Here is a 23252-nt window from a genome sequence, read left to right as displayed (position 1 = left end):
GCTCCTTTGAACTCCTATAGAAGTTCTGACCCTGGAATAGGCCTCAGAACGACCTGAGAGCTTGTAAAAACACACATTGCTGACCCCCCACAACCCCTGAGTTTTTGATCCAGTGGAGCCTGGGAATTTGTCTTTCTAATAAGATCTCTGGTGACTTGCTGCTGCTGGCCAGGGAGCCATTTTGAGAACTCCAGGAAACGGCTGTGCCCATTTTTGCACCGTCGTACCCTCTGCTGCTCCAGGTCCCCTCCCACCTTTGCCCTGTTCTGGAAAGCACAACCTATGCCTGCGTGTGTAAAGAGAGATCCCTACCTGACTTTGCATGACCCCAGGCAAGTCCCTGCTGGTGCCTTTTCTCCTCACAGAGAAAGGCAGACGACCTCAATCCCAAGGACTGCAGTCCTCAGACTTTGTGTGTCTTCCGAAAAGTATATTCAAGCAGCTGACTCGTTAGGCCAAATGTAGATGTACAGCCATCTCCACCCTGGCCGTAGCAGACCGCTATAAAAGGGCCATATTTATTCATCCATTTTCATTTTCCACTGATAGGATTTCAAAAGCCATAATTGCCTTCAATGACTTTTCTAATTCAGTTATTCTTTTACTACTTCATTGCCTTAGGACTCTGGCCTTGTGTAGAATGAGAAAATGCCTTTTGTTATAGCTCATTATTAAATGGAGCCATGCCATTTTTTGTTGATATAAAATATACAAATAATTGCACAGGACCACATTTCAAAGGTTAATGAGCAATTTAAAAGATTTTTTTTTTATCTTATATCACTTTAAAAGTAATTTCTCACTTAAGAGTAAATGCATTGAGGCCTATTAGGAAAGTGACTGAGCACTGTTGAAAGCCTTGCAAATTAGTGGGTTAGGAATGGACGCAGTGTTGCTCCTCACAGTTTAGGAATCAAGTAACAAGTGCAGGGGCCCCCAGTGACAAGGCAGCTGCAGGGGCAGCAGCAGTCCAAGGGCTCTAGGTCCTGTGAGGACAAAGAATGGAGCCTTTTCTCCTCAAGGACAATCTCTGAAGGAAACCCATCTCCCTCAGTGCAAACGAATGTCAGCCATTAAGGTGAGGACCAGCCCCCAGCAAGCGTCCTTTGTGACTAGCTGACGGAGGGTAAAGTTCTAACCAAATATGTCTTGGAAAATAGATGGGGAAACAGTGGAAACAGTGTCAGACTTTATTTTGGGGGGCTCCAAAATCACTGCAGATGGTGACTGCAGCCATGAAATTAAAAGATGCTTACTCCTTGGAAGAAAAGTTATGACCAACCTAGATAGCATATTCAAAAGCAGAGACATTACTTTGCCAACAAAGGTCCGTCTAGTCAAGGCTATGGTTTTTCCAGTGGTCATGTATGGATGTGAGAGTTGAACTGTGAAGAAAGCTGAGCACCGAAGAATTGATGCTTTTGAACTGTGGTGTTGGAGAAGACTCTTGAGAGTCCCTTGGACTGCAAGGAGATCCAACCAGTCCGTTCTGAAGGAGATCAGCCCTGGGATTTCTTTGGAGGGAATGATGCTGAAGCTGAAACTCTAGTACTTGGCCACCCCATGCGAAGAGTTGACTCATTGGAAAAGACTCTGATGCTGGGAGGGATTGGGGGCAGGAGGAGAAGGGGATGACAGAGGATGAGATGGCTAGATGGCATCACAGACTCGATGGACCTGAGTCTGAGTGAAATCTGGGAGTTGGTGATGGACAGGGAAGCCTGGTATGCTGCAATTCATGGGGTCGCAAAGAGACACGACTGAGCGACTGAACTGATGTCTTATACATACAAATTCTCTTGAATGAGAATTTTTAAGAAAGAAAAGCAACACTTGACAAAGGCGTCTTTTGGATCCAAAATAGGAAAAGAGTATCTGAGATGTACGTGTAAGTTCCAGCTCTTACTTAAACCCCCAGAGTGGGATCCCTTCCTGATGGGGGGAGACAGGGTGGCCTCCCGGTGCTGTAGGTGAGATCCCACCTTCTCCAGGATTTCTTTGGTACAAGAACAAAAGCAGGAAGCAGTTCCCCAGTGTCCTCACCCATCACAAAAGGCTGGATTTCGCATCCTTCTCCTGAGCTCATTTCGGGTTTACAAAATCTCTGCTTCCCTCTAGGTGGAGGCCGAGCTGATTGACAAGCTGGACAGCATGGTGTCAGAAGGGAAAGGCGATGAGAGCTACAGGGAGCTCTTCGGCCTGCTGTAAGCTGCTTCAGCCCGAGGCACCCCACGTTGGAGTAGAGGGTGAAGTGGGCTAATGAAGGGTAGGGGTGCAGCCTGTTCTGGGCAGGCTTCAGAGCGTGGGTATCAGGAGAGACCCAGGTTGTTGCTGGTGGTAGCAATGCTCACCTTCTGTCAACAAGAAAGAGACTTCATGACAGCAGGCTCTCTCAGGGATTATCGTAGTTAACTGAAAGATGTAGACACAGATAGTAACTCTGAGCTCTTGGGTTTGCCAATAGGAAGAGGATCATCATATGTCTTCATACCATGTACTGTATCCTAGTTGGGCAAACAGCTCATGGGGACTCAATGAGGGCTCAGCGCTGGCCTTTCTGAGGAGGGGAAGGGGTTTAAATCTCAGCTTTGTAAGATTGTACAGATGCTACCATCCATTTTGTGATTTAAACAAGTTATACCCCCTTTCCAGACCAGTTTCACTTGTGAAACAGGGTGGCTATACTGACTGAATGTCAGGGGTCCCAGGTCCACCAGTATGGCTTCTGTCCTGAGTTGATGGGGCCACAAAACCTGACAAGACCCAGCTATAGGGCTCAGTCTAAAGGAGGGACATAGGAGAGCCGTGGTCCTCCCACATAGGCAGTAAATTGGGTTTTTTATCTTCCCGAAAAGCAAAATGTGAAGACATTTACAGTTTTAGAGCCCCCTCCCATCTCATTCATTGTTTCTAGCTGTGAGATTTTCTAGCTGTAGCATTCTGAAGATGAGCTCATAACATATTTTCTGTTAATGATACTGTACATTTGCTTAGAATTTTACAGTGGACAAAATATGTTGACATTTCTGATTTAATCCTAACAATACATCTGTGAGGTGGGCACGGCAGAGAGTATCCTGATGAGTAAAAATAATGCAGCTGAGCTTGGAGAGCTGGTGGCATTGCCCTCAGTTGCGTGGCCACTAAGAAGCATGTCTGGGGATACCACCCAGACATTCCAATTTCAAGAGGGGGAAATCTTTCTCCTGTACCCTGTGTATGTAGTTTGTTCCTTGATGAGTCATGGAATAAAATGTGAATTCATTTGAAACTTAAGTAATTTTAATTTGTGAAAACGAATCCATCCTTAGGGTTTCTCTTTTGGCCAGAGATGTTTCTAATTATGGAAATAAGGAAGCGAAGTCTCTTCCTAAGCCACTCACTGATGATTTTACTACAAAGGAAAAAGCACAAAAATAACTTGGAGTTAGTAATTACCTGGCAAAGAAGCGTTTCATAAACTCTTCTGAGTCATGTCTGAGAACTAAAAGCCACTGATAATCGTGGAGCAGCATTTCCCAATTTGTGTTTAGAAGAAGATGTTTGTGTAGGTACACTGGGGGATGTAGATCATGGGCTAATCAGTTTAGAAAAGATTCAGTGAAAGAAAATTAAACAAAGCTCTGTATTATAGAACTTCTCAAAGCCTTCAAAATGCAGAAAGGTGTGAAAAATCTCTTCAGAGGAGGGTGTAGTGATCTACCACTTTCATGCTTGTTTGCTCACAGAACACCTCTTGTCCCCCAGGACAGCAGAGCTCTGTAGAACATAGTTTGGGAAATGTGTACACAGTAGCTTTTCCCACACAGCTCAGAGGTGAGAACCAGTGATCCTGCCATCTTGCTCTAGGAAGATGGGTCACCTGGGAAACCCTCACTGTCTCAGAGGCCCCATCTCAGGTTAGACGCTCTGTGCAGGGAAGACAGTTGGCATCACTATAGCATTAACAACAGTCAGGCTATGGGTGTGAGTCCCCACTGCCGGTCCCTGGCTGAGCGCTGTACTCTAGGGGACTCTCATGACCTCAGGGAGCTGGGGCCAGTGTACAAAGGAGTCAGCAGCAAGACCTGCACCTGGGATCATCAGTGGGAAGGTAGAGGATCTCAGAAGCCAGGTTCTTTGGAGAAATCAGAGCCTACCTGGAGATAATAGGAGCACGGGCTGACAAGTGAGAAAAGGACCCAGGCATGTAGCTCTTGGCTCTGGCCATTTTCTGTGGAAGTCTCCTGTGACAGTGGAGATGACCAGGTATAACTCTTGGACTCACTCTCTGTCCTTCATGCTGGGCCCTCAAGACTGATTGCAGTCTTACCCTTGGTCTACATGAAAAGGCTGGTCAGCGTGTTTGCTGGGGATGGTTCTGAGCAGTGATAGAGGCGGCCAGCCGGTTGGCAAAGCCAGGTCTCTCCCTCAGTGGACTGGTCCTCAGCTGCTTCCTCAGAACAGCTCTCACAGGGTGTACCCCTACTGGGGCTGGGGCTCTGAAGCTTATCCCTCAGCTCAGGGGCATCCTTAAGAGCTCACACAGGACAATGGAAGACATGTTCATTTGTTGCTGTCCATTCAGTAATTGCTTTATCTTTGCTTTCTGCTGCATGGAGTAGAACCCAGCTGTTTGGGCCCTACCCCAGGTAAGACTGCCATGTGGTAAGTCTGCCATCTCCAGATCCATCACAGGCCCCCTGGGCTCTGGGACCTCACTCTGGTGCCCCTGGGAGGCTCATGAATTGTGCGTTCTGTTTGCTTCTATCAATAGCCTGCTGGAGAAGGTTGAACAGGAAACATGGCGTGAGACCGGCATTTCCTTTGTAACCTCAGTCACCCGCCTCATGGAACGCCTTCTTGACTACAGGTATCTTCTCAGGAACCTACCTGACCTCTTCTCTGGTCACATGCTCTCCCCAGCAGGAGGATCCCCTGACCTTAAAATTGAGACCACGTGACCACAAGAGGCAGGGCTGTTCTGGTGTTGTGTGCTATCACCAGTCATTAGGAATCTCCTGACTGCCAAGGAGGCAGGGGTGAAAGCCTTCTCTCAGGGGTAGGCCAGGGTTTCCTGGGCTTACCCGTGATACATGGGCACATGTACGCTGGAGGTGTCATAGGGACATGTAGCCATCTGACTTTTTCATCCAGAAAAGTCAAGGCTCAGAGAGGTGGGCACAGCAGAGAGGAGGAGAAGGGCTGTCTCCAGAGTGAGAGGGGACCTTAGTACAGACCTTTCTCAGAGCCATCTGGCAGGTGGGCAGAGAAATATCACCCAATACAGAACTGTTGCACTTGTTTGGACTTCCCTGGTGACTCAGCAGTAAAGAATCTCCCTGCAATGCAGAAGACATGGATTGGACCCCTGAGTTGGGAAGATCCCCTGGAGAAGGAAATGGTAACCCAGTCTAATATTCTTGCCTGGAAAATCCCATGGACAGAGGAGCCTGGCAGACTGCAGTCCATGAGGTGGCAAAGAGTCAGACACGACTTAGCAAGTACACAACAACAGAATTGTGACCCAGGAGGACTTTCACTTCTCTTTTCCAGGGCAAGGGGTAATTTTCCCATGCCTCCATTCTTTGTGTAAAATCTGTTTATTTCTGTCCCTTGACCCTGGCCAGGTGTAGATGAGAGGAGGCAGCGTGTGAGCTCAGAGATCTTTATGATATGTGGAGTCTGGGAGTTCACATGTAATCCGTTTTTTCCTGAAAGCCTGCCTTGTCAGTCATATCATGGCTTTTGACTTAGCCTAAAAGGAATACTGCCACTGCCACTGGGGCCTTAGTTGTTCTCTCAGTAGAGTTCAGCTGAGTCAAGAGGGCCTTTGGGGAGGTTACAGGGGAAGGTGATAAGGAATGAGGAGGGATGATAGAGAAACCAGCCCCAAGCAGTGGTTGTCTTCTCTGTGCTGTGTCTCATGCAGATATCAGGAGGGTGCACCTGGGACTCAGGAGGCTTCTTACTGGATTCACAGTCTGGTCCTCATTCTTTCATCTCCTTGTGCTAGGCCACCCCTCCTTGCTAGAGGAGCATGGATTTGATCAGTTCCCACTCTCCTTTGGCAAGGATCCATTCTCAGTGTTCCTGTGTTCTGTGTCTGGCAGGCCAGCCGTGACCCCTCCTGTACCCAAGCCTGTTCAGCAAAAAATACAGCTCAGCCCTGGCTGAAGCTACCCCTAAATCCTTCCAGTTGGAGGGGATTCCAAGTACTAGTGCACAAGAAGGACACCACAGGGAGAAAAGTCAGTGAGATGATTTATGTGGCGGCTATGCCATGGTTGCTGGGCTGCTGGGTTCTGAAGGCAGGTCCCTGGAGTAGAGTGTATTGGCTTCTCCTAAAAACTGTCCTACAAAATGAAAACTGCCCTTTAAGGATGGCTCTGTGGCTCCCCTTCAGGGAACTTGAGGGTTTAACCTTCTACTTTACTGACATACTTACGCACTGAAGACATGGGTAGGTGCTACTGAATGCCCTGATATAGCCTCTGGGCTCTGTACTCTGCCACCAGAACAAGGGTCCAGCTGAACAGAGATATTTGAGCCCTAGGAATGGGTCCAGAGCCTGGAGGGAACACACAATACGGCCCCATCTGTGGACAAGTTTCTGTTGGGGACCATCTTCCTCTGGGGTTTGGACACACTGAAGCCTCGGGGACACTGCAGGTCTCTGAGTTGTCCCAGAGGTACCACTTGGTGCATTCATCTTCGCTCTCCCCTCCAGGGATTGCATGAAAGGAGAGGAGACAGAGAATAAGAAGATTGGCTGCACTGTTAATCTGATGGTGAGAGAACCTGGGCTCATCCTCCTCCCTGCTTCATGGAGTGGCTTCTGTCCCGCCATGTGATCGCCTTGTCCTTTCTGCAATACGTGGCTACAAGCCTAAGGGTTTGCATCAGGACATTAGCCCTGTCCCTGGAAACTCACATTCCCACTCGGGAAAGGAATACAAGGAGCCTCTCCGTGGACAGAGCTGTAGCCTGGCCTCTTAGCAACGTCCCACAAACCCTGACATCCCGTTTCCACCACTGTTACTCTTCCTCTTTCTCACCACTCAGGACCCCTGCAGACCTGCCAGAGGTTTTGCTCCCAGCAGGGGTGCTTTATGACTGGTCCCTTCTCTTTCTGGCGCTGGCCGCCCACACGGCCTGTCTCCTCCTTCCTGTCCAGCACTCCCAGGGTTTTGGCCAGCTGCCTGGAGCTCAGATACAGCCTCCAGAGGGGGCATCCCCTCTCGCCTTTATGTGTACTTCCTCCTCTCTTACAGAACTTCTACAAATCGGAGATTAATAAAGAGGAGATGTATATCCGCTATATCCATAAGCTCTGTGACATGCATTTGCAGGCGGAAAACTACACAGGTAAGCAGGAAGGGAGAGCCAGGCCTCCTCCCGGGAAAGGACTGGACAGACACGCGCAGCTGACAGGGGAAAGCTCTGAGCTGGGGCCCGCCAGATGTCAGCGGAGTGTCAGCGCCCATGATGCCCATCCCTTCACCCCTTGCCCTCAACTCCTTTGTAATGTGTGGTGGAGAGAAAGCAGGGGGAACTTGCCCTTGTGCCTGGCTGCCAAGGTTCTTCCACTCCCTTTGCCTCCCATTCCGCCCCCGCCCATTTGAGGGTGACCTCCAGATCCCGGGAGCCAGGTTCAGAGCCTCCTGAGCTCTTTGTTGCTCCTCGCGAGCAGAGCCTTTCCGAGGACCTCACAGCTGGGCTGAGTGAGGCCACAGCCCAGGCTCTTCGCCTGACTCTGGGGCCTCCAGAACGTGCTGGCAGACCTGCCTTGTGGTCTGGGCTCTTCCCCTGCAGCCACCCTGCAGCCCCACACTGAGCTCCCAGTGGAGAGGATGGACAGTGTGCACCTGACTTTCTGACAGGCCGGACAGGGGCCCTTTCACTGTATCACAGTTTTGTCCATTACTAAGGCCTTTTCTAAAAGAAAAATTAAAAAACATAGCTGTTACTCTATTTACTGAGTGCCGCTCTGGGTCAGGAAGACAAGTGTACCCACCTGTGCCCTGGGTGATTACCTTGTGCCACAGTTCCCCCCAAATTAACCACTTCTTCACCATGGTAACCAGCCACTGCATCTTAGCCCTTGAGCCACAGGTGGTGTGACAGGCCAGGAAATTCAGGCTGTTCTTGTCCACGGTGTTACTAGAATGAGATAAATTTGTAAAAATGCAGAAACTTCCTTCCCTATTTTCTGTTAGATGTTAGAGAGTGTTTCATGGAGATTCCACCTTTTCTGACACAGCTTGGCAAGAATTAACTCTGAAATGACTGGGCTGAATCTGCCATCTTCTGCATCCACTTCCACCCACGATCCCAGCAACCCTTTGAGGGGGCAGTGAAGTGATAGACTGAAAAGTTCCATGTGTCAGTAGAGGCATTTACTAAACTCCTAGAGCCCTGGGATGAGACTGCGAGGCTAGGTCGGGAATTCGGACAGAGAGAAGGTGCTAAGCCTTGCCTCTGGTAGCCTCCAGGAATAACATCTAAAAAGAATATTGACAGGGAAGAAAAAGATTTCACATGATTTTCTAAGTTCCACAGAGAGGCCTCGCAGGCCTCACAGACTTGTCCCCACAGTCAGAAAGGGCTTCGCAGCTCCACTGAGGAGTCACATGCATCCCTGGGCAGGAAGGCTGGTCGCCAGAGCATAGGTGGAGAGGCAGAGGTGAGCAGGGCCTGGGAAGGCTGTGGGCAAGCAAGCCTGGCTAAAACTGGAAGTGGGTCACAAGATAATTAGAAAAGAGATTCTCCACAGTCATGGGGATCAGATTTGAATGGGGCCTTGAAGGCCAGGCAGAAGCTCAAGCTAATTAAGTTGCCGGTAGGAGATGCCCGCCAAAAAGGAGTGAAAGAACAGGATGGAGCAGGCTGTGTGATGAGGACCCAGAGCAGCAGCTGTAATTCAGTGTGACTCACTCCTGGGGGTTAGGAAGCCATGGTATTGAGCGACGGCTGTTTTAGAAACCGTCCCTAGCAGCTCCACGTGTACGGGAGACGTCACCAGTCCTTGGCCCTGGGCCCAGCATCAGCTGTAGTTTCCTCTATGAGTGGAGCCCTTCACACAATTATCACCATACACTCCTGCTCTCTGGTCCCTTTAGAAATGGTCGAGATGAGGAGAAAGGGTCATTCCCAGGGCCATGCTCAGGTCAGAAAGTGGAGCTGGAGTATGGAGGCTGGCTGTGGGATGGCCGAGGAAAGCCTGTTAGAGCTCACCCCTCAGATCCAGTTCTGAGCAGGTTGGGAAAGAAGCGCTAGTCCCTTGAGCAAAAGGGAACCCAGGAGCTCTCTCTGACATGGCAGTGTGCCCCAGAGCAAAGCGGCCTGTGCACCAACCCTGGGGTACCTGAGCCACACCTCATCCAGAGCCCAGAGCAGGTGACCAGGCTGAGGAAGGACGGTATCCACTGGGTCCCTTCGTGCTGTGGTCAAGGGCTGGTGGGTGGCTGGACAGCCCCTCTCTCAGGTGTGGTATCCGGCATCCCTGACCTGGGCTGTGCACACCGGGTCCCCGGGCACCTGGCTGCCCGGGGACCTCGCTAGAGCCTGTCCCCACAGAAGCTGCGTTCACTCTGCTCCTCTACTGCGAGCTGCTGCAGTGGGAGGAGCGGCCCCTGCGGGAGTTCCTCCACTACCCATCCCAGACGGAGTGGCAGCGGAAAGAGGGGCTGTGCCGCAAGATCATCCACTACTTCAACAAAGGCAAGGTGGGTGTCCCCAGGCGAGACTTCGAGTGCCTCAGCCCCTACTGGGCTCCGTGGCACCTTAACCCTGCAGGGGTGGCAACAGCTGTAGAGGGTGCTGTGAGGGGTGGTGAGGAGGTGGGTCCCCATGTGCATTCATTGGATTTGGAGGCAGCATGACTTTCTCCAGGGAAAAAAAACAACAGCTTAATTCTGTGGCTTGGAAGCCAGTCGCAAATTGAGAGTGTAAAAGACAACCCCACATGCCAGCTTTGCACGTCTGTAAATACTAATGCTCCAAGATCAGGGGCTTCTGGGCCCCCTGCTTGTGTGTATTAGATTAACTTAGGTTACTGTAGCATTCTGATCCACCATAGAAAATGTGAGCCGTAAAAATGAATGGATTTTAACCACAGCCAAAGGAGGCCCGTACTGCCTCCTGTCCGTGTTCTTGTCTTGGGTCTCTCTTCCTTATAACACCATCCAGGTTCCTCTCACAGGCTTGTCCCTGTTAAACTTGACTCTCTGGAATTAGCAGGCATTGTCAGCATTGGTTCAGACTTCCTTGGAACTTCCCTACCATCCTGCTCCAATCTCTGGGAGAGTTCCTTGTGGGGCCCTCTGACCACCTGCTGTTGGGTGTGCCCCATACACTGGAAAGGCTAGGTTTGTGTAACTTGTTGAAGCTGTTCTCTCATTACTCAGCTTTGAGCACGTCTTAGAAAGCTAAACTAGGATCATGCAGGGATCTATAGTGGCTGAACACCAGACTTGAATGAAAAAAATTTTTAATGAGTTATTTCATCATAAAAAAGATTAAAACATTAATACCTTTTGCCCATAACTCAGAAAACATTCATCAGGTTTACACAGCATGGGAGACTTCTGTTTGTCAAAAACATCCACCCACGTTAGGGAATGCACTGGTAAGTAGGAACATGTCCAAAACCTCAGGAGCTCTCATTCCACCCAGCCCGGAAAGGAGATCCATGCCTTGCTCTCAGCCAGCCACACATGACTGAGCGACAGAGCCAGCCCAAAGCATCCTCTCCTTGCTGGTCCAGAGATGGACTGAGGGCTCCATGCCAGCTCTTCCTGGCATGCAGTCTACCTGGAGCTGCCACCTACTCATGTGCCCAGTGAGCCCTCCCAGCTTGGAGGCAGTGGCGTAAGCAAGGTGTGAGTGTGCAGGAATGCTGTTAGTGTATTAGGTCTCTTCTTTCCATGAGCATAGAGCACAGAGAAGAGCTGTGCTTATATGACTGAGCGCACCCGTGGATCATTTGAGCATTCATGGTCCCCTTTTCACTCCACACTACAATAGTGTTAAAAAAGCAGATTTAACGCGAAGTATGAACAAGGGAAGGGTCTCACAGGTGGCTCAGTGGTAAAGAATCTGCCTGCCAATGCGGGAGACATGGGTTCAGTCCCTGGGTCAGGAAGATCCCCTGGAGAAGGAAATGGCAACCGACTGCAGTATTCTTGCCTGGCAAATCCCATGGATAGAGGAGCCTGATGGGCTACTGTCCTGGGATTGCAAAAGAGTCAGACACCACTTAGCAACCAAACCACAACAGCAGCAACATGGACAAGGGAGGGTAATGCAAAGCCTGCCTGAGTATTGTGAATGAGCAGGAAGGGGAGAAGGACTGAGAGGCTCTGTAGGCCACCTTCTCAGAAATCTCGCACTCCTTCTGCCTTTGCTGTGAATTGCTGGGGGAGGCGCTTCTGTGCTCAGTACAGACCACTCAGTGAGCTCTTCCATGAGCTCATCCTCACAGGGTATTTCAGAGGCCTTCTCCTGGGCTTGTATAGAAGGTGTGACTTTTCTGTTTCTGTTCCTGCATACCTGATGGAGTCAGTGGATAGGGCTAACCCATTCTGTTGAAAGCATTCAGGGCCTTTTTTCTAAAGGCTCCAGAAAAGCAAACCCTGGCTGATACAGAAAAAGTACTTCCATAGGGGTTCTCAGTGCCAGGAGGAAAGTGAGCTTGGCAGTCAGAGGAGGGCAGGAAGAGAGAAAACTGCAAGGGAGCAGGGGCAGGCAATGAGGTTCTTGACCTCAGCACTTCTAGCACAGCCCACCTCACAGCCACTTTCCTCCCACTCCTAGTGTCTCTGTTACCCGCCACATACAGACGACCCCGTCTCCTTTGGTCCCACGTTTCTCTCCTGAGTATCTAGAAGGACTGAACCAGAAGTCCAGCTCATGGCCACAGCTTTGCCCTGGGTCATTCCCTCCAGTGGTAAGGTGGTCAGCCTAGGAGCCTGGGCCAAGGTGATTTGGGTTGTGGTCACAGAGGTCAGCTCTCCCAGGCCAGACAAGGATAGAGGGACATTCCAAAGGGTGTGCCCAGATGGGAGTTAAAAGAATGAAGGGAAGATGAGAAGATGGGAGGCAGTCCTTCATCCCAGGGAAGAAGGAGCAGATAGGAAGGGAACCCCTGCATATTTGGCACACAGACCATCAGGTATGAACCAGCCCTCCCTATGGGGGTGGGCTTGGGCTCTGCTGCCGAGGGCTGCTATTGCTCACACTCCTTGGAAGGAAGGACAGATCTGTTACTTCTGATACACTGTGTGTAAACAGAAGTACAGAGACTGCCCGTCTGGAGTCCTGGCTTTTGCCTGCCTTTCCAGTTTGAGCAGAGTGAGCCAAGTCAGTGCAGCTTCCGTTCCTGTGAGTGAGGGCAGCATGGATGTACAAACACATCTGCCCAGGTGGGTGGAAGTGACTGGATTTGAGACACCAGTTAGGAGTTGTGGGCTGCTTTGCCTCCTGCCTTTCTGGCAAGAGAAAAGAGGTAGATGGTATGCATCATACCTGCCGAGCATTCCCTCTCTGTGCTCTGAGGTTGCTCTCAGAACCCCCAGTATTCCAGCACAACCCTAAAAGCTCACCCTTTGGGTGGAATGTCGGTGCAGGCTTGGAGCAGCAAGGCTACAAATGAGGACAGAGATGCCAGCGAGGCGGATAAGCACTGGTCCTCATAGGAGGGGACATCAGCTTTCCTAGGAGCTGCTGTGTCAGCAGGCAGAGTGCCCTGAGGCTCACGTGGGGCCGTCAGCACCTTAATGAGCAGTTCCCCATGGGGCGCTTCTTGCAGGCTGGCCGGCTGTCTGCACACACACTGCTTAGCCAGGCTCTGTGGAACTGCCTGCCAGGCAGACCCTTCACTAAAACCTGCCCAAGCAGCACTTGGAGCTAGAGAGCGGACAGACACATGCCCCCTTTAAAGCTACGATGTGGGGGCACAGGAGGCTTTCTAGCTCCCTGAGTCAGAGGAACTGTATTGGAGCAGAGAATCAGGGTCTATTTAAAATTCTCTTTGGTTTGTTTCAACATTTTTAATTGGTCCTGCAGGTCAATCCATATTGCATTAATTTCTTCAAAGGATAGAAATAATGTGCTCTTTTTAGGAAACACAGTCCTGAATAAAATAGTGTTGTCCTTCTCCCTGATGGTATTTCAAATCTATGTTTTTAATAAAGTCCTTATTAAACATTCATACTGAAACCCTGATGGGTGAAATTACATGATGTCTGAGATCTGCTTCCAAAACTGTAGGGAGGAGTAAGTGAGATGTGAATGATACAAAACTGACTCTGAGTTGGTCATGGTTGAGGCTGGGTTATGAGTACCTAGGGGTTCATACTTCTGTGTTTCCATATGTTTAAAGTTTTCCTATAATAAAAAATTTTAATTAGTATTTAGAAGTTGGGGAGAAGAGCCTATCTAAAATACCAAGTAAACCTTTGATTCCCAATCTCCCTAAGAGAGAAAGCACTATATTAAAAAGAGGAGGAAATGGACAGTATTGCCCCTTGGTGAAAGCTGCCATTAGATGGGCCTATGCCCATAGATGCCACCATAATAGGAGCCACACCACAGAAACAGCCTGAGACCTGATTAGACAAGGATTATCTGAAGCCTACTCTAAAGAGTAGATTATCTCTATAAAGGAAATTGTCGGACCTACTGCCAAATCCTTGGGTAGCTACTTCCTTCTTAGCTTCCATACTTCTTTCTAAGCTTAAATCATCTTAACTTAAAAGTCATTATTTCCTGCATTAACTCATTAAATAAATCTTGATTGAGTACCTGCTCATGCCTGGCCTGGTTCTAGGCTCTGAAGATAAAGGATATAAACAGAGTCCCTGCCCTCATGCAGCTTTTCATCTAATTATGACTAGCACAACATAAAAAAAATACTTCTTAGCCCAGAAATAAACCCATATACCAACAGTCAATTAATCTTTGACAAAGGAGGCAAGAATATACAATGAAGAAAAGACAGTCTCTTCGGCAATTTGGTGTTGGAAAAGCTTGACAGCCACATGGGGACCAATGAAGTTAGAACACTCCCGCACAAAAATACACTCAAAATGGCTTAAAGATTTAAATGTAAGACGTGACAGCATAAAGCTCCTAGGAGAGAATATAGGCAAAATATTCTCTGACATAAATTGTAGCAATGTTTTATTCAATCAGTCTCTCGAGCAAAAGAAATAAAAGCAAAAATAGATAGGGCCTAATCAAACTTGGAAGCTTTTGCACAGGAAAGGAAGCCATGAACAAAACAAAAAGATAACCTATGGACTGGCAGAAAGTATTTCAAACTATGCAACTGGCAAGGGCTTGATTTCCAAAGTGTACAAACAGCTCATAGAGCTCAATATCAAAAAAGCAAACAGCCCAATCAGAAAATGCGCAGAAGACCTAAATAGACATTTCTCCAAAAGAAACATGCAGATAGCCAACAGGCACATGAAAAGATGTTTAACGTCACTAATTATTAAAGAGATGCACATCATAACTTAATGAACAATGGGTATCACCTCACACTGGTGAAAATGGCCATCATCAAAAAGTCTACAAATAATAAATTCTGGAGAGGGTGTGGATAAAGGGAACCCTCCTACACTCTTGGTGCAGCCAGTAGGGAGAAAAATATGGAGGTTCTTTAAAACACTGAAGACAGAGTACATTTCGTTACATGATCCAGCAGTCCCACTCCTGGGCATATATCCAGAAAAGAAAATAACTCTAAATCAAAAAGATACATGCACCTAATGTTCACATCAGCGCTGTTTATAATAGCCAAGGCATAGGAGCAACATAAGTGTTCCTCGCAAACAGTTGGACATAACTGAGCTACTGGACTGAACTAACCAAAGTGTTCATCAGTATATGAATGGATAAAGGTGTGTGTGTGTGGTGTGTATAGGCATATGCAGTGGACTATTACTAAGCCATTAACAAGAATGAAGTACCACCATTTGCAGCAACATGGATGGACCTAGAGATTGTCACACGAAGAGAAACAAGTCAGAGAAAGGCAAATACTATATGGTATCACTTACATGTGGAATTAAAAAATTATACAGATGAACTTATTTATAGAACAGAAACAGACTCACACACATAGAAAACAAACTTATTGTTAGCGAAGGGGAAAGAGTGGAGGAAGGATAAATTAGGAGTTTGGGATTAACAGATACACAGGACTATATATAAAATAGATAAACAGCAAGGACCTACTGAATAGCACAGAGAACTAGTCAATATCTTATAATAATCTGTAGTGGGATCTAAAAAGGAAAATATATATGTGTGTGTATGTGTTTATATGTATGTATATAGTCTTATTTATATAACTGGATCACTTTACTGTATACCTGAAACTAACACAGTATTGTAAACCAACCATATTTCAAGTTTTAAAAGCAAATGCTTTTTTTAAAGAAGATAGCTTCAGAGTAATGAAAAGAGAATAGATAGGGTGGGTGCTTGTCCTTGACAAGATAAGTCATAAAGAGGCCTCTTGGAGGTGGAAACATTTGAGTAAAAACCTGAAAGCTGTGCACTGAGCCAGAGTGTCAGAATTCTGTGTGTTCTCCACAAATTGGTTTTGAGCATGTGTTCCTTGTGACATATGAGTTGCTGGAGGCCTTTAGTTGTGCCTTCTGATATGTTTGGCAAGGCTTGGACCATTCTGAGGATGTCTCCGGTGCTAAAGCCTCGTTCCTGTTTCTGTTGCAGAGTTGGGAGTTTGGGATCCCACTGTGCAGGGAGCTGGCCTGTCAATATGAGAGCCTCTACGACTATCAGAGCCTCAGCTGGATTCGGGTGAGCTTCGCCCCTCCCCCTGCCTCAGCCCTGACTGGCAGTGCTCATGCTTTTCTGGCATCAGCTTCTAAGGGAGCACTGACTGAGCAATTCAGCACTGGGTTGAGTGCTGTGGACAGTGCAGAAGAAGCAGAAGCCAAGGTTCCTGCTCTCAAGATGCAAAACACACACCTTACAGATGACTGCATGATCCAGACCCCGAGGGCCACTGGTGCTCAAGGAAGGGAGCAACAGCATATGCTGGATAGGATGGGGGTGGTTCAAGGAGGAGGTGGCAGTCCACCTTCAAGAAGAAGCTTCTCCTGAAATAATTTCATTCAGATATGCCTTATCTTAGTGTTTCCCTGCCTTGGCTTGTGGTCACTCCTAAGCATCCAAGTAAAGAAAGTTCTTCCTGTCTTTGATGCAAAACATTCAAAATTAAGTGAAATGGACTTTGAAGGTCTCCACCAAATTTTTCCTTGTTTCTGGTGCTGGGTTTTGAATCATAATAGCTGGTTAAGTCTCTGGCAAAGAGAAGTCAGTTCATCCGCCTCCTGCACCCTTGTCAGTGTGTTCCCTGATCCTGATCAGGCTCTGTATAATAGATGAGGTTCTACACCAGTAAATTTTTGCTCTGGTCTTTGAAGGTCACTGCTCCCTGGCAGCCTGGGTTGATTGAATGGATTAGGGACATCTTCTCAGTCAAATTTCAGTGAGTTTTTCTCAATCTGAAGCCAGGTTAGCCAAGACTAAAAAACTTACCAACCTGGGTAATGCCAGACATCATAGATAGTATTTCCACTTTTAAAGTTTAAAATCTCCAAAATTGGGACCAGTACAGTGACTCTGGTAACTAAGCCTTCCTCATTTTGTTAGCATCTTGAGTCAGATGGTAAATGAACTAGAGCAATGCAGTTGGATTGATGGTATCACCTATAGGCAACACTTACTATCAGTTGGCGTAGTATCATCAAAACCAGAAATTCCTGAACAAAAAAGAGGAAGTCCATGTTAACTGTGTGCCCCTGAAAGTACAGGAAGCCTGAGTCTGTGTGGGGCTGGGTCCACTCACTGGGCAGAAGAGTCTGAGCAGCCTCTCGGGGCTGCCCCACCTCCAGGTGATGATGGGGAGGGAAGGTTTCGTTTCCATCTGGCAGCTCCCTGGTGAGGGGTTGATCGTGGCTAGGGGCTCACTTTTTATCTAGACTGAGTCACCACGTTCTCTTCCCAAAAGGCAGTGTCTGCTTAGGCCTGGGAGAACTTGCTTTGGACACACCACTAGCAGTCAAGCCAACCTGCAGGCAACTGCCTTTCTCATTCACAGAAAATGGAGGCCAGCTATTACGACAACATCATGGAGCAGCAGCGCCTGGAGCCCGAGTTCTTCCGGGTCGGCTTCTATGGCCGGAAGTTTCCTTTCTTCCTTCGGGTGAGTCCATTCAGGTAGTCACAAGAACTTCTATCATATTTTATACATAATTTATAATCTGTTTGGTTTTTTCTTTTTTAACCTTTTTTCCTATTGCACTGAATAGTTCCTTACGAAGAACTGATCAGAATATTTGAATAGTTCCTTACGAAGGACTGATCAGAGTGTTTGGCTTTATTTGACTGAACTGGGTACCAACTTTAGACTGTCTTTCTCTCTGCAGTTAAACTGTTTTGCAGCTACCTGGAATATATGAGGGTGGTTTTCTTACCAAATCAACCAGGATCCTGCAGGAAATGACCAGGGTTTGAGAATACCCCGTAGATAATGTTTAGAAACCTTCCACCTTCTGTTTCCAAGGTCCGGAATCCTCCGTTGTGACTGTTCTCTGCCAGACAGGACATCGGTGCAGCCCTGACCTCAGTAGTAGGCTTCACAGTCAGGGTGGAGAATCACTGAGTTGAGAGATCTCCCTTTTGAGGATAGTCCCTTTTGCTCCTGGGGTTTGTGGAGCAAACCAAACATTGGGTTTGGCTTGGGAAGAAGGCCTTTCCAAGGCAGCCAGTTCTCTGGCCAGGGTGACTACAGCCTTTTGCTCCACCACTGCTGGAAAGGCTGGGCAGGGATATAAATAGAGTGGAAGGATTGCCTGAGCACAGACATACTGACACCAGTTGAACAGTTGTGTTTGTTTTTTGTCTTTATTTAGCACAATCCAGAGGTACCAGGAGGAGTCAGCCTGGGCTTGTAGGCTGTAGCCCATAAGTAGCTGTTCTCAGATGACCTAAATGAAGCCTTGCTGATGGAAGGACCCAGAGGCTGCAGTTGAGACCTAAGATTAGCTCTGATTGTCCCCAGCTCCAATATCATACTAAAGTTCAGTGTCCACAAGTTTCAGGAAGCTGCTAGGAAAATTCATAGGATTCCTTTGATGTTCTTGGGAACTATCTTACCGGGCCCAGTAAGATAGTTCTTTAGCCAATGAGCAGCAATAAGCTTGGTATCTCATTGAAGGTCAGCAGAACTTAATGGCTTCTTTTAAAAAGAAGCCAGTCTGCTAAGCGACAGAGTCCAGGCTGACCACATTTTGGATATAAGGCAGGTCAACATGCACATTTCCTGGGCAGTAATTAGTCTAGGCTAAGAAGAAGAATGATTTCTGTAGGAATTAGAATAGTGACAGGGACAGCAAACACACCCTGCCTGACTGTGATCCCCAGAAGGCTCGAATTCTGTTCCACAGAAGGGTTGCCAGTAGCAGAATGTGCCTCAGTAGAGGCTCTCCGCAGGCTGCTGGACCTCCTTCACTCTCTAGGACCATCCAGCCCAGGCTTATCAAATGGGGCATGTTTGTTGCCCCATCTACATAGATCATACAACAGTAGTGGGGGTAGAGGTCAGCAGAAGAAGGAATAGTGCAAGAATCCCTGGGTGGGGAAGATCCCCTGGAGAAGGGAATGGCTTCCCACTACAGTATTCTTGCCTGGAGAATTCCATGGACACAGGAGCCTGGCAGGCTACAGTCCATGGGGTCGCAAAGAGTCAGACATGGCTGAGTGACTGACTCTTTCTTTCTCAGAACCAAAAGCATCTCTAGGAAGCCCTTCAGTAAGCTAATGATTCTAGCCTTGTAACTTCTTTCTCATTTTATCTTTGCAAGTTATGCTTTATTGCCATTTTACTCTCCTTGTTTAGTCCCACGATTTGTAACGTAATCAACTAGATTTTACTCCAAAACATCGTTGTTTTGGCTCTTACAAAATCAAGCACTGGTGTGCCCCATTTCTGTCCCTGTCAAGCGAAGAAGTCTCCACCATGGTTCCACCTGGCTCCAACCCCCCATGCTCACGTCACAAGGAGCATCGGTGTCTCAGGGCTCTGAGAGCTTTCTGACAGGTAGGACCTGGCATAAAACCTGCATCTGAGCCAGTTACAGTCTAAATATTCAAACATGGTTTCCAGGGTGCCAGTGATAGAGGAAGAATAACCAGGAAATGTCACCCATCAGTCCATCCTCATCTCCACGCCAGGAACTGTGTTGCAGGCATACGGGTCTGCTTGGCCTGGCCGCGTGCTGTCCCCCCTCCCTCAGCTGTTCAGTTCATCTGCAGCAGATGGAATAAGGCCAGCAGAGGTAGCTGTTCGCCTTGTAAATGGCAAGGACAGAGGGGAAAGCAGTGGCAGCCAGATCCGTCCTGCGTGGGGCTGCTGGGACCCTGGCCTGAGCAGACTGGAAACCAACAGCTAGCCTCAAGGTCAATGCGCTGTGCCGTTCTGCTGGGTCCTCCACAGAGCACTAGGCTGCTCTTTGACCTTCCCTGAACACAGAGACCGTCTATTACTCCAGCTCTGTCAGCTTGAATCCTCTGGACCATCTGCCCGTGTTGCTTCACAAATGTGATTATCTGCTAATCTGCATGGAGACAGGAAAACATCCAGCTCTCCCGTCTTGGGGGAGTTTCTTTTTCTCTTCATTTTACCCATGAACAGAAACTGACGAGGATTGTACATTTTGCATGAAAAGGCCAGTTCTTCACAATTAACCTTCTCTGTCAGTTTTGCTTATCAAGCAAGGAGCTTGTAAATGTCTTTGTCCTCTGAGTGCTGGTCTGTTCCACTGGGGAGGCCAGCCTGCTTCCCCTGACCTTGACTTTCCTTCCACTGTTGCTCTTGCATTCTGATCCATCTGGACATGTGGCCAAACCGTACCAGAGTTCTCCCATAGTAAGAGAAGAAGTGAAAAGTGGGCAAAAGTCCTATTCCAGAAAGATTGAGGTTATACTGTATAGCACAGGGACTCTGCTCAGTGTTCTATGGCAGCCTGGATGGGAGGGGAGTTTGGGGAGAACGGATGCGTGTATATGTATGGCCGGGTCCCTCCACTGTTCACCTGAAACTATCACAACATTGTTAATTGGCTACACTCCAATACAAAACAAAAAACTTTTATTGAAAAAGGCTGAGGTCACCCATGGCCTAGCCTGTAATAACTCCTCTACCAAGAAGCATAGGGCTGGCCCTGTGGAACCTCTCTCTTTCTGAAGACGCATCAGTGCCAACACCATTTGTCAGAGTGAGTCTGGTGAGGCAGACAGAGGATACCCGGGGGCTTCCGAGGAGCCCCCTCCAGCCATGCACTCTGGACCAGCCGTGAGGCAGGCAGAGCAGAAGGGTTCAGGGTGCCTTCAGTCCACAGAGAGGAAAACTGAGACCTAACCCAAACCAAACATGACATAATGTGAAGTCTTAAGAAGCGTGTAGTTGGAATGATGGTCTGCGGACACAGTTGCAGAGGAATTGCTGCTAGAGGAGTTGATAAATGCCCGCGAAGCACTGGGCGGCATTTAGACTGCTTCTCCCAGCTGACAAAAGTCATCCTACAAAAGCACACCTCGTATTGCCTTCCTGTTGTAAATTATCTGGTGGCTCCCATAGCGGTACTCGTGGACACACACCAGCAGCCTCTTCGTCGTCTCCCACCAGCGCTCCACAAGCACCTTCCTTCTAGCTGTGCCTTTTCCTGTCTTGGCTTGTCGCCCTGGTCGTCACTGTATGCACATAGATTGACCCCTGCTTCTCTACTCCGCTGACCCAGGTGGACCTTCCAGGACTCCTTCCAGGCGTGGCTGTTTTCCACAATCCCACCCCCGTCCCCCCACTAGCGTCCCTTCCCATGTGAAAAGCCCTCCCCACCCCCCACCATGAGCTTCCTGCAGCTTCCACCCCGGCCACCACACAACACCACACCACTGCTGTCCCTCACCCCTCTTGACTGTGGTTTCCCTTAGGGCAGCGTAGAGGGCAGAGTGCTGTGCCCCAGGCCTGCCCCAGGGGCTCCCAGGTTGAGGAGCTGAGGGTGGACAGGCGAAGCATGGTGTGTGCTCTCTCCTTTGTGGCAGAACAAAGAGTACGTGTGCCGGGGCCACGACTACGAGAGGCTGGAGGCCTTCCAGCAGAGGATGCTCAGCGAGTTCCCGCAGGCTGTCGCCATGCAGCACCCCAACCACCCTGATGACGCCATCCTGCAGTGCGACGCCCAGTGTATCTTTTGACCCATAGAGGGGAGGAGGACTGGGACTGTGGGAGGGGAGGCCCACCTAGTCGGTTGCCCCTCTGTGACGCTGTTGGCCATATAAGCCAGGTTACCCCCCCAAGTCCCAAAGCAGAGGGTGCCACATCACTCACTGACCCTTAACGGGGCACTTGAGCCTCACAGAGGAGGCGGGGGCATGCCCTTAGCCCTGGGGGGCCTGATCATCAGCTAGCTTTTATCCCTCTGGTGGGCCATTGCCAGCACAGTCCCCACCCTACCCGTGAAGGGTCTCCTGGCACCCAGCTGCAGACATTGTGGATTCTCCCAGTATCCACAGGGATGCTCCACTTCCATGACCTGCTCCACTCCCACGTGTGTCTGTCGATACCTTGAGCCTTTGTCAGGACTGAGGCACGGGATGGGGAGGAAGGGGTAGGGGAAGAGATGGGGAATTCCTGTGGTTTTGGGGGCACTTGGAAGTCTGAATGCAAACACCAGCCTGCCCCTCCTTCCCTGTACTCAGCTTCCATGACAGTCACCGTGGCTGTGGCAAGCTAGTCCACATCTCTTTAAGAGAGAGGAGGGCAGGCAGACACCCATGTTTCCTCTCCACAAAGATCCTAAAGAGTATCTTGTTAAAATGTTGTTTGGCAGTGAATACTGTGCAGTTTACCTGCAGTGGGCCAGCCTAGGCCCTTGCACCTTTTTCGTTCCTATGGGGGATCCTCCTGACCCCTTTCCTTTCCTTCTTAAAGGGGCACTAGGGAACCACTGGCTGCTGACACCTCACCTTGGCTGAGGGCTCAGGGCACTCACTGCTGGAGCGGGGTGGGGCTGGATAGAGAGTCAGCCAAACCGTGTTTGGTCCCATCTGCTCTTTGAAATGCTGCTGCTGCCCCTTTGAAGGGCTCTGTTGGTCTCCTCTCCCTTGGCGGGGGTGACAGGGGTCATCCACTCACGTCCGTCTCTTTCACGTCCGGTTTCCCTTCACTTCCTGCCCAGACCTGCAGATCTATGCAGTGACGCCCATCCCAGAGTACGTGGACGTCCTGCAGATGGACAGGGTCCCGGACCGCGTCAAGAGCTTCTACCGCGTCAACAACGTCAGGAGGTTCCGGTATGACCGGCCTTTCCACAAAGGCCCCAAGGACAAGGAGAATGAATTCAAGGTGAATGCATCTAGGGGAGCAGGGTCAGTGCTCGCAGCGAGGCTGGGGCCAGCCCCGCTTTCTCGGGAGCTCATCAGTGACTCCTACATGGGCAGGTGGGGCATGGGCAGAATTGCTTCATGGCTTGAACCTGCCTGTACCCTCCCCACAGAGCCTGTGGATCGAGCGCACCACGCTGACCTTGACCCACAGCTTGCCAGGCATCTCTCGGTGGTTCGAAGTGGAGAGGAGGGAGCTGGTGAGAAACGATTCAAATGGGGCTGGTTTCACAGTGCTTCCTCAGTCCTTGCTTGGGGGGCCGTTCTCTGAGGAAGAAGAGAAAGAGCACTTCGGCCACGTGCCCGCCTGGGGGAGCCACAGGCAGTCCTGTGCTGGAGGCTTTGCTCACCTTCCTTCTCTCCTTTAATCTCCACAACACCCCTAGGCAGCAGGCATTTATGTTCCCCCACCCCACTCCAGTGCTCTTGCCTGGAGAATCCCATGGATGGAGGAGCCTGGTAGGCTGCAGTCCATGGGGTTGCTAAGAGTCAGACACGACTGAGCGACTTTACTTTCACTTTTCACTTTCATGCATTGGAGAAGGAAATGGTAACCCACTCCAGTGTTCTTGCCTGGAGAATCCCAGGGACAGGGGAGCCTGTTGGGCTGCCGTCTATGGGGTCGCACAGAGTCGGACATGACTGAAGCGACTTAGCAGCAGCAGCAGCAGTTTACAAATGCAGAAACTATTCCCTGAAGCTCAGGAAGCCAGAGACCTCTGTGTTCAGAACTGATGTTGTTTACTATTCACTGTACTTCGGAGTGCCTACAGATCAGAAGAGGAAAT

General features: G+C 49.2%; 1 protein-coding gene across 19 annotated transcripts in view; it reads left to right on the top strand.

Annotated features, from left to right (window-relative positions):
• Positions 1-23252, top strand: part of DOCK3 (dedicator of cytokinesis 3) — a 307148-nt gene that overhangs the window by 262393 nt on the left and 21503 nt on the right. For 12 of the 19 annotated variants that reach the window (XM_086367778.1, XM_086367775.1, XM_086367772.1 and 9 more), the window contains 11 exons: positions 2119-2204; positions 4605-4631; positions 4757-4852; positions 6710-6770; positions 7254-7347; positions 9559-9707; positions 15727-15813; positions 17120-17224; positions 21124-21265; positions 22260-22426; positions 22578-22664. In XM_086367778.1, the coding sequence (XP_086223904.1) occupies positions 2119-2204; positions 4605-4631; positions 4757-4852; positions 6710-6770; positions 7254-7347; positions 9559-9707; positions 15727-15813; positions 17120-17224; positions 21124-21265; positions 22260-22426; positions 22578-22664 (1101 nt within the window). The remainder of the gene's footprint in view (positions 1-2118; positions 2205-4604; positions 4632-4756; positions 4853-6709; positions 6771-7253; positions 7348-9558; positions 9708-15726; positions 15814-17119; positions 17225-21123; positions 21266-22259; positions 22427-22577; positions 22665-23252) is intronic. The other 7 variants (XM_086367783.1, XM_086367785.1, XM_086367784.1 and 4 more) reach the window with 1 other exon arrangement.

This window comes from Bos grunniens, chromosome 22 (assembly GCF_055505025.1).
Source record: "Bos grunniens cultivar Pamir isolate PY7600 chromosome 22, Bosgru_T2T1.0, whole genome shotgun sequence".
Taxonomy (NCBI): Eukaryota; Metazoa; Chordata; class Mammalia; order Artiodactyla; family Bovidae; genus Bos; species Bos grunniens.
Note: the sequence above shows the minus strand (reverse complement) of the source record. Positions and strands in the feature narration are given on the sequence as shown.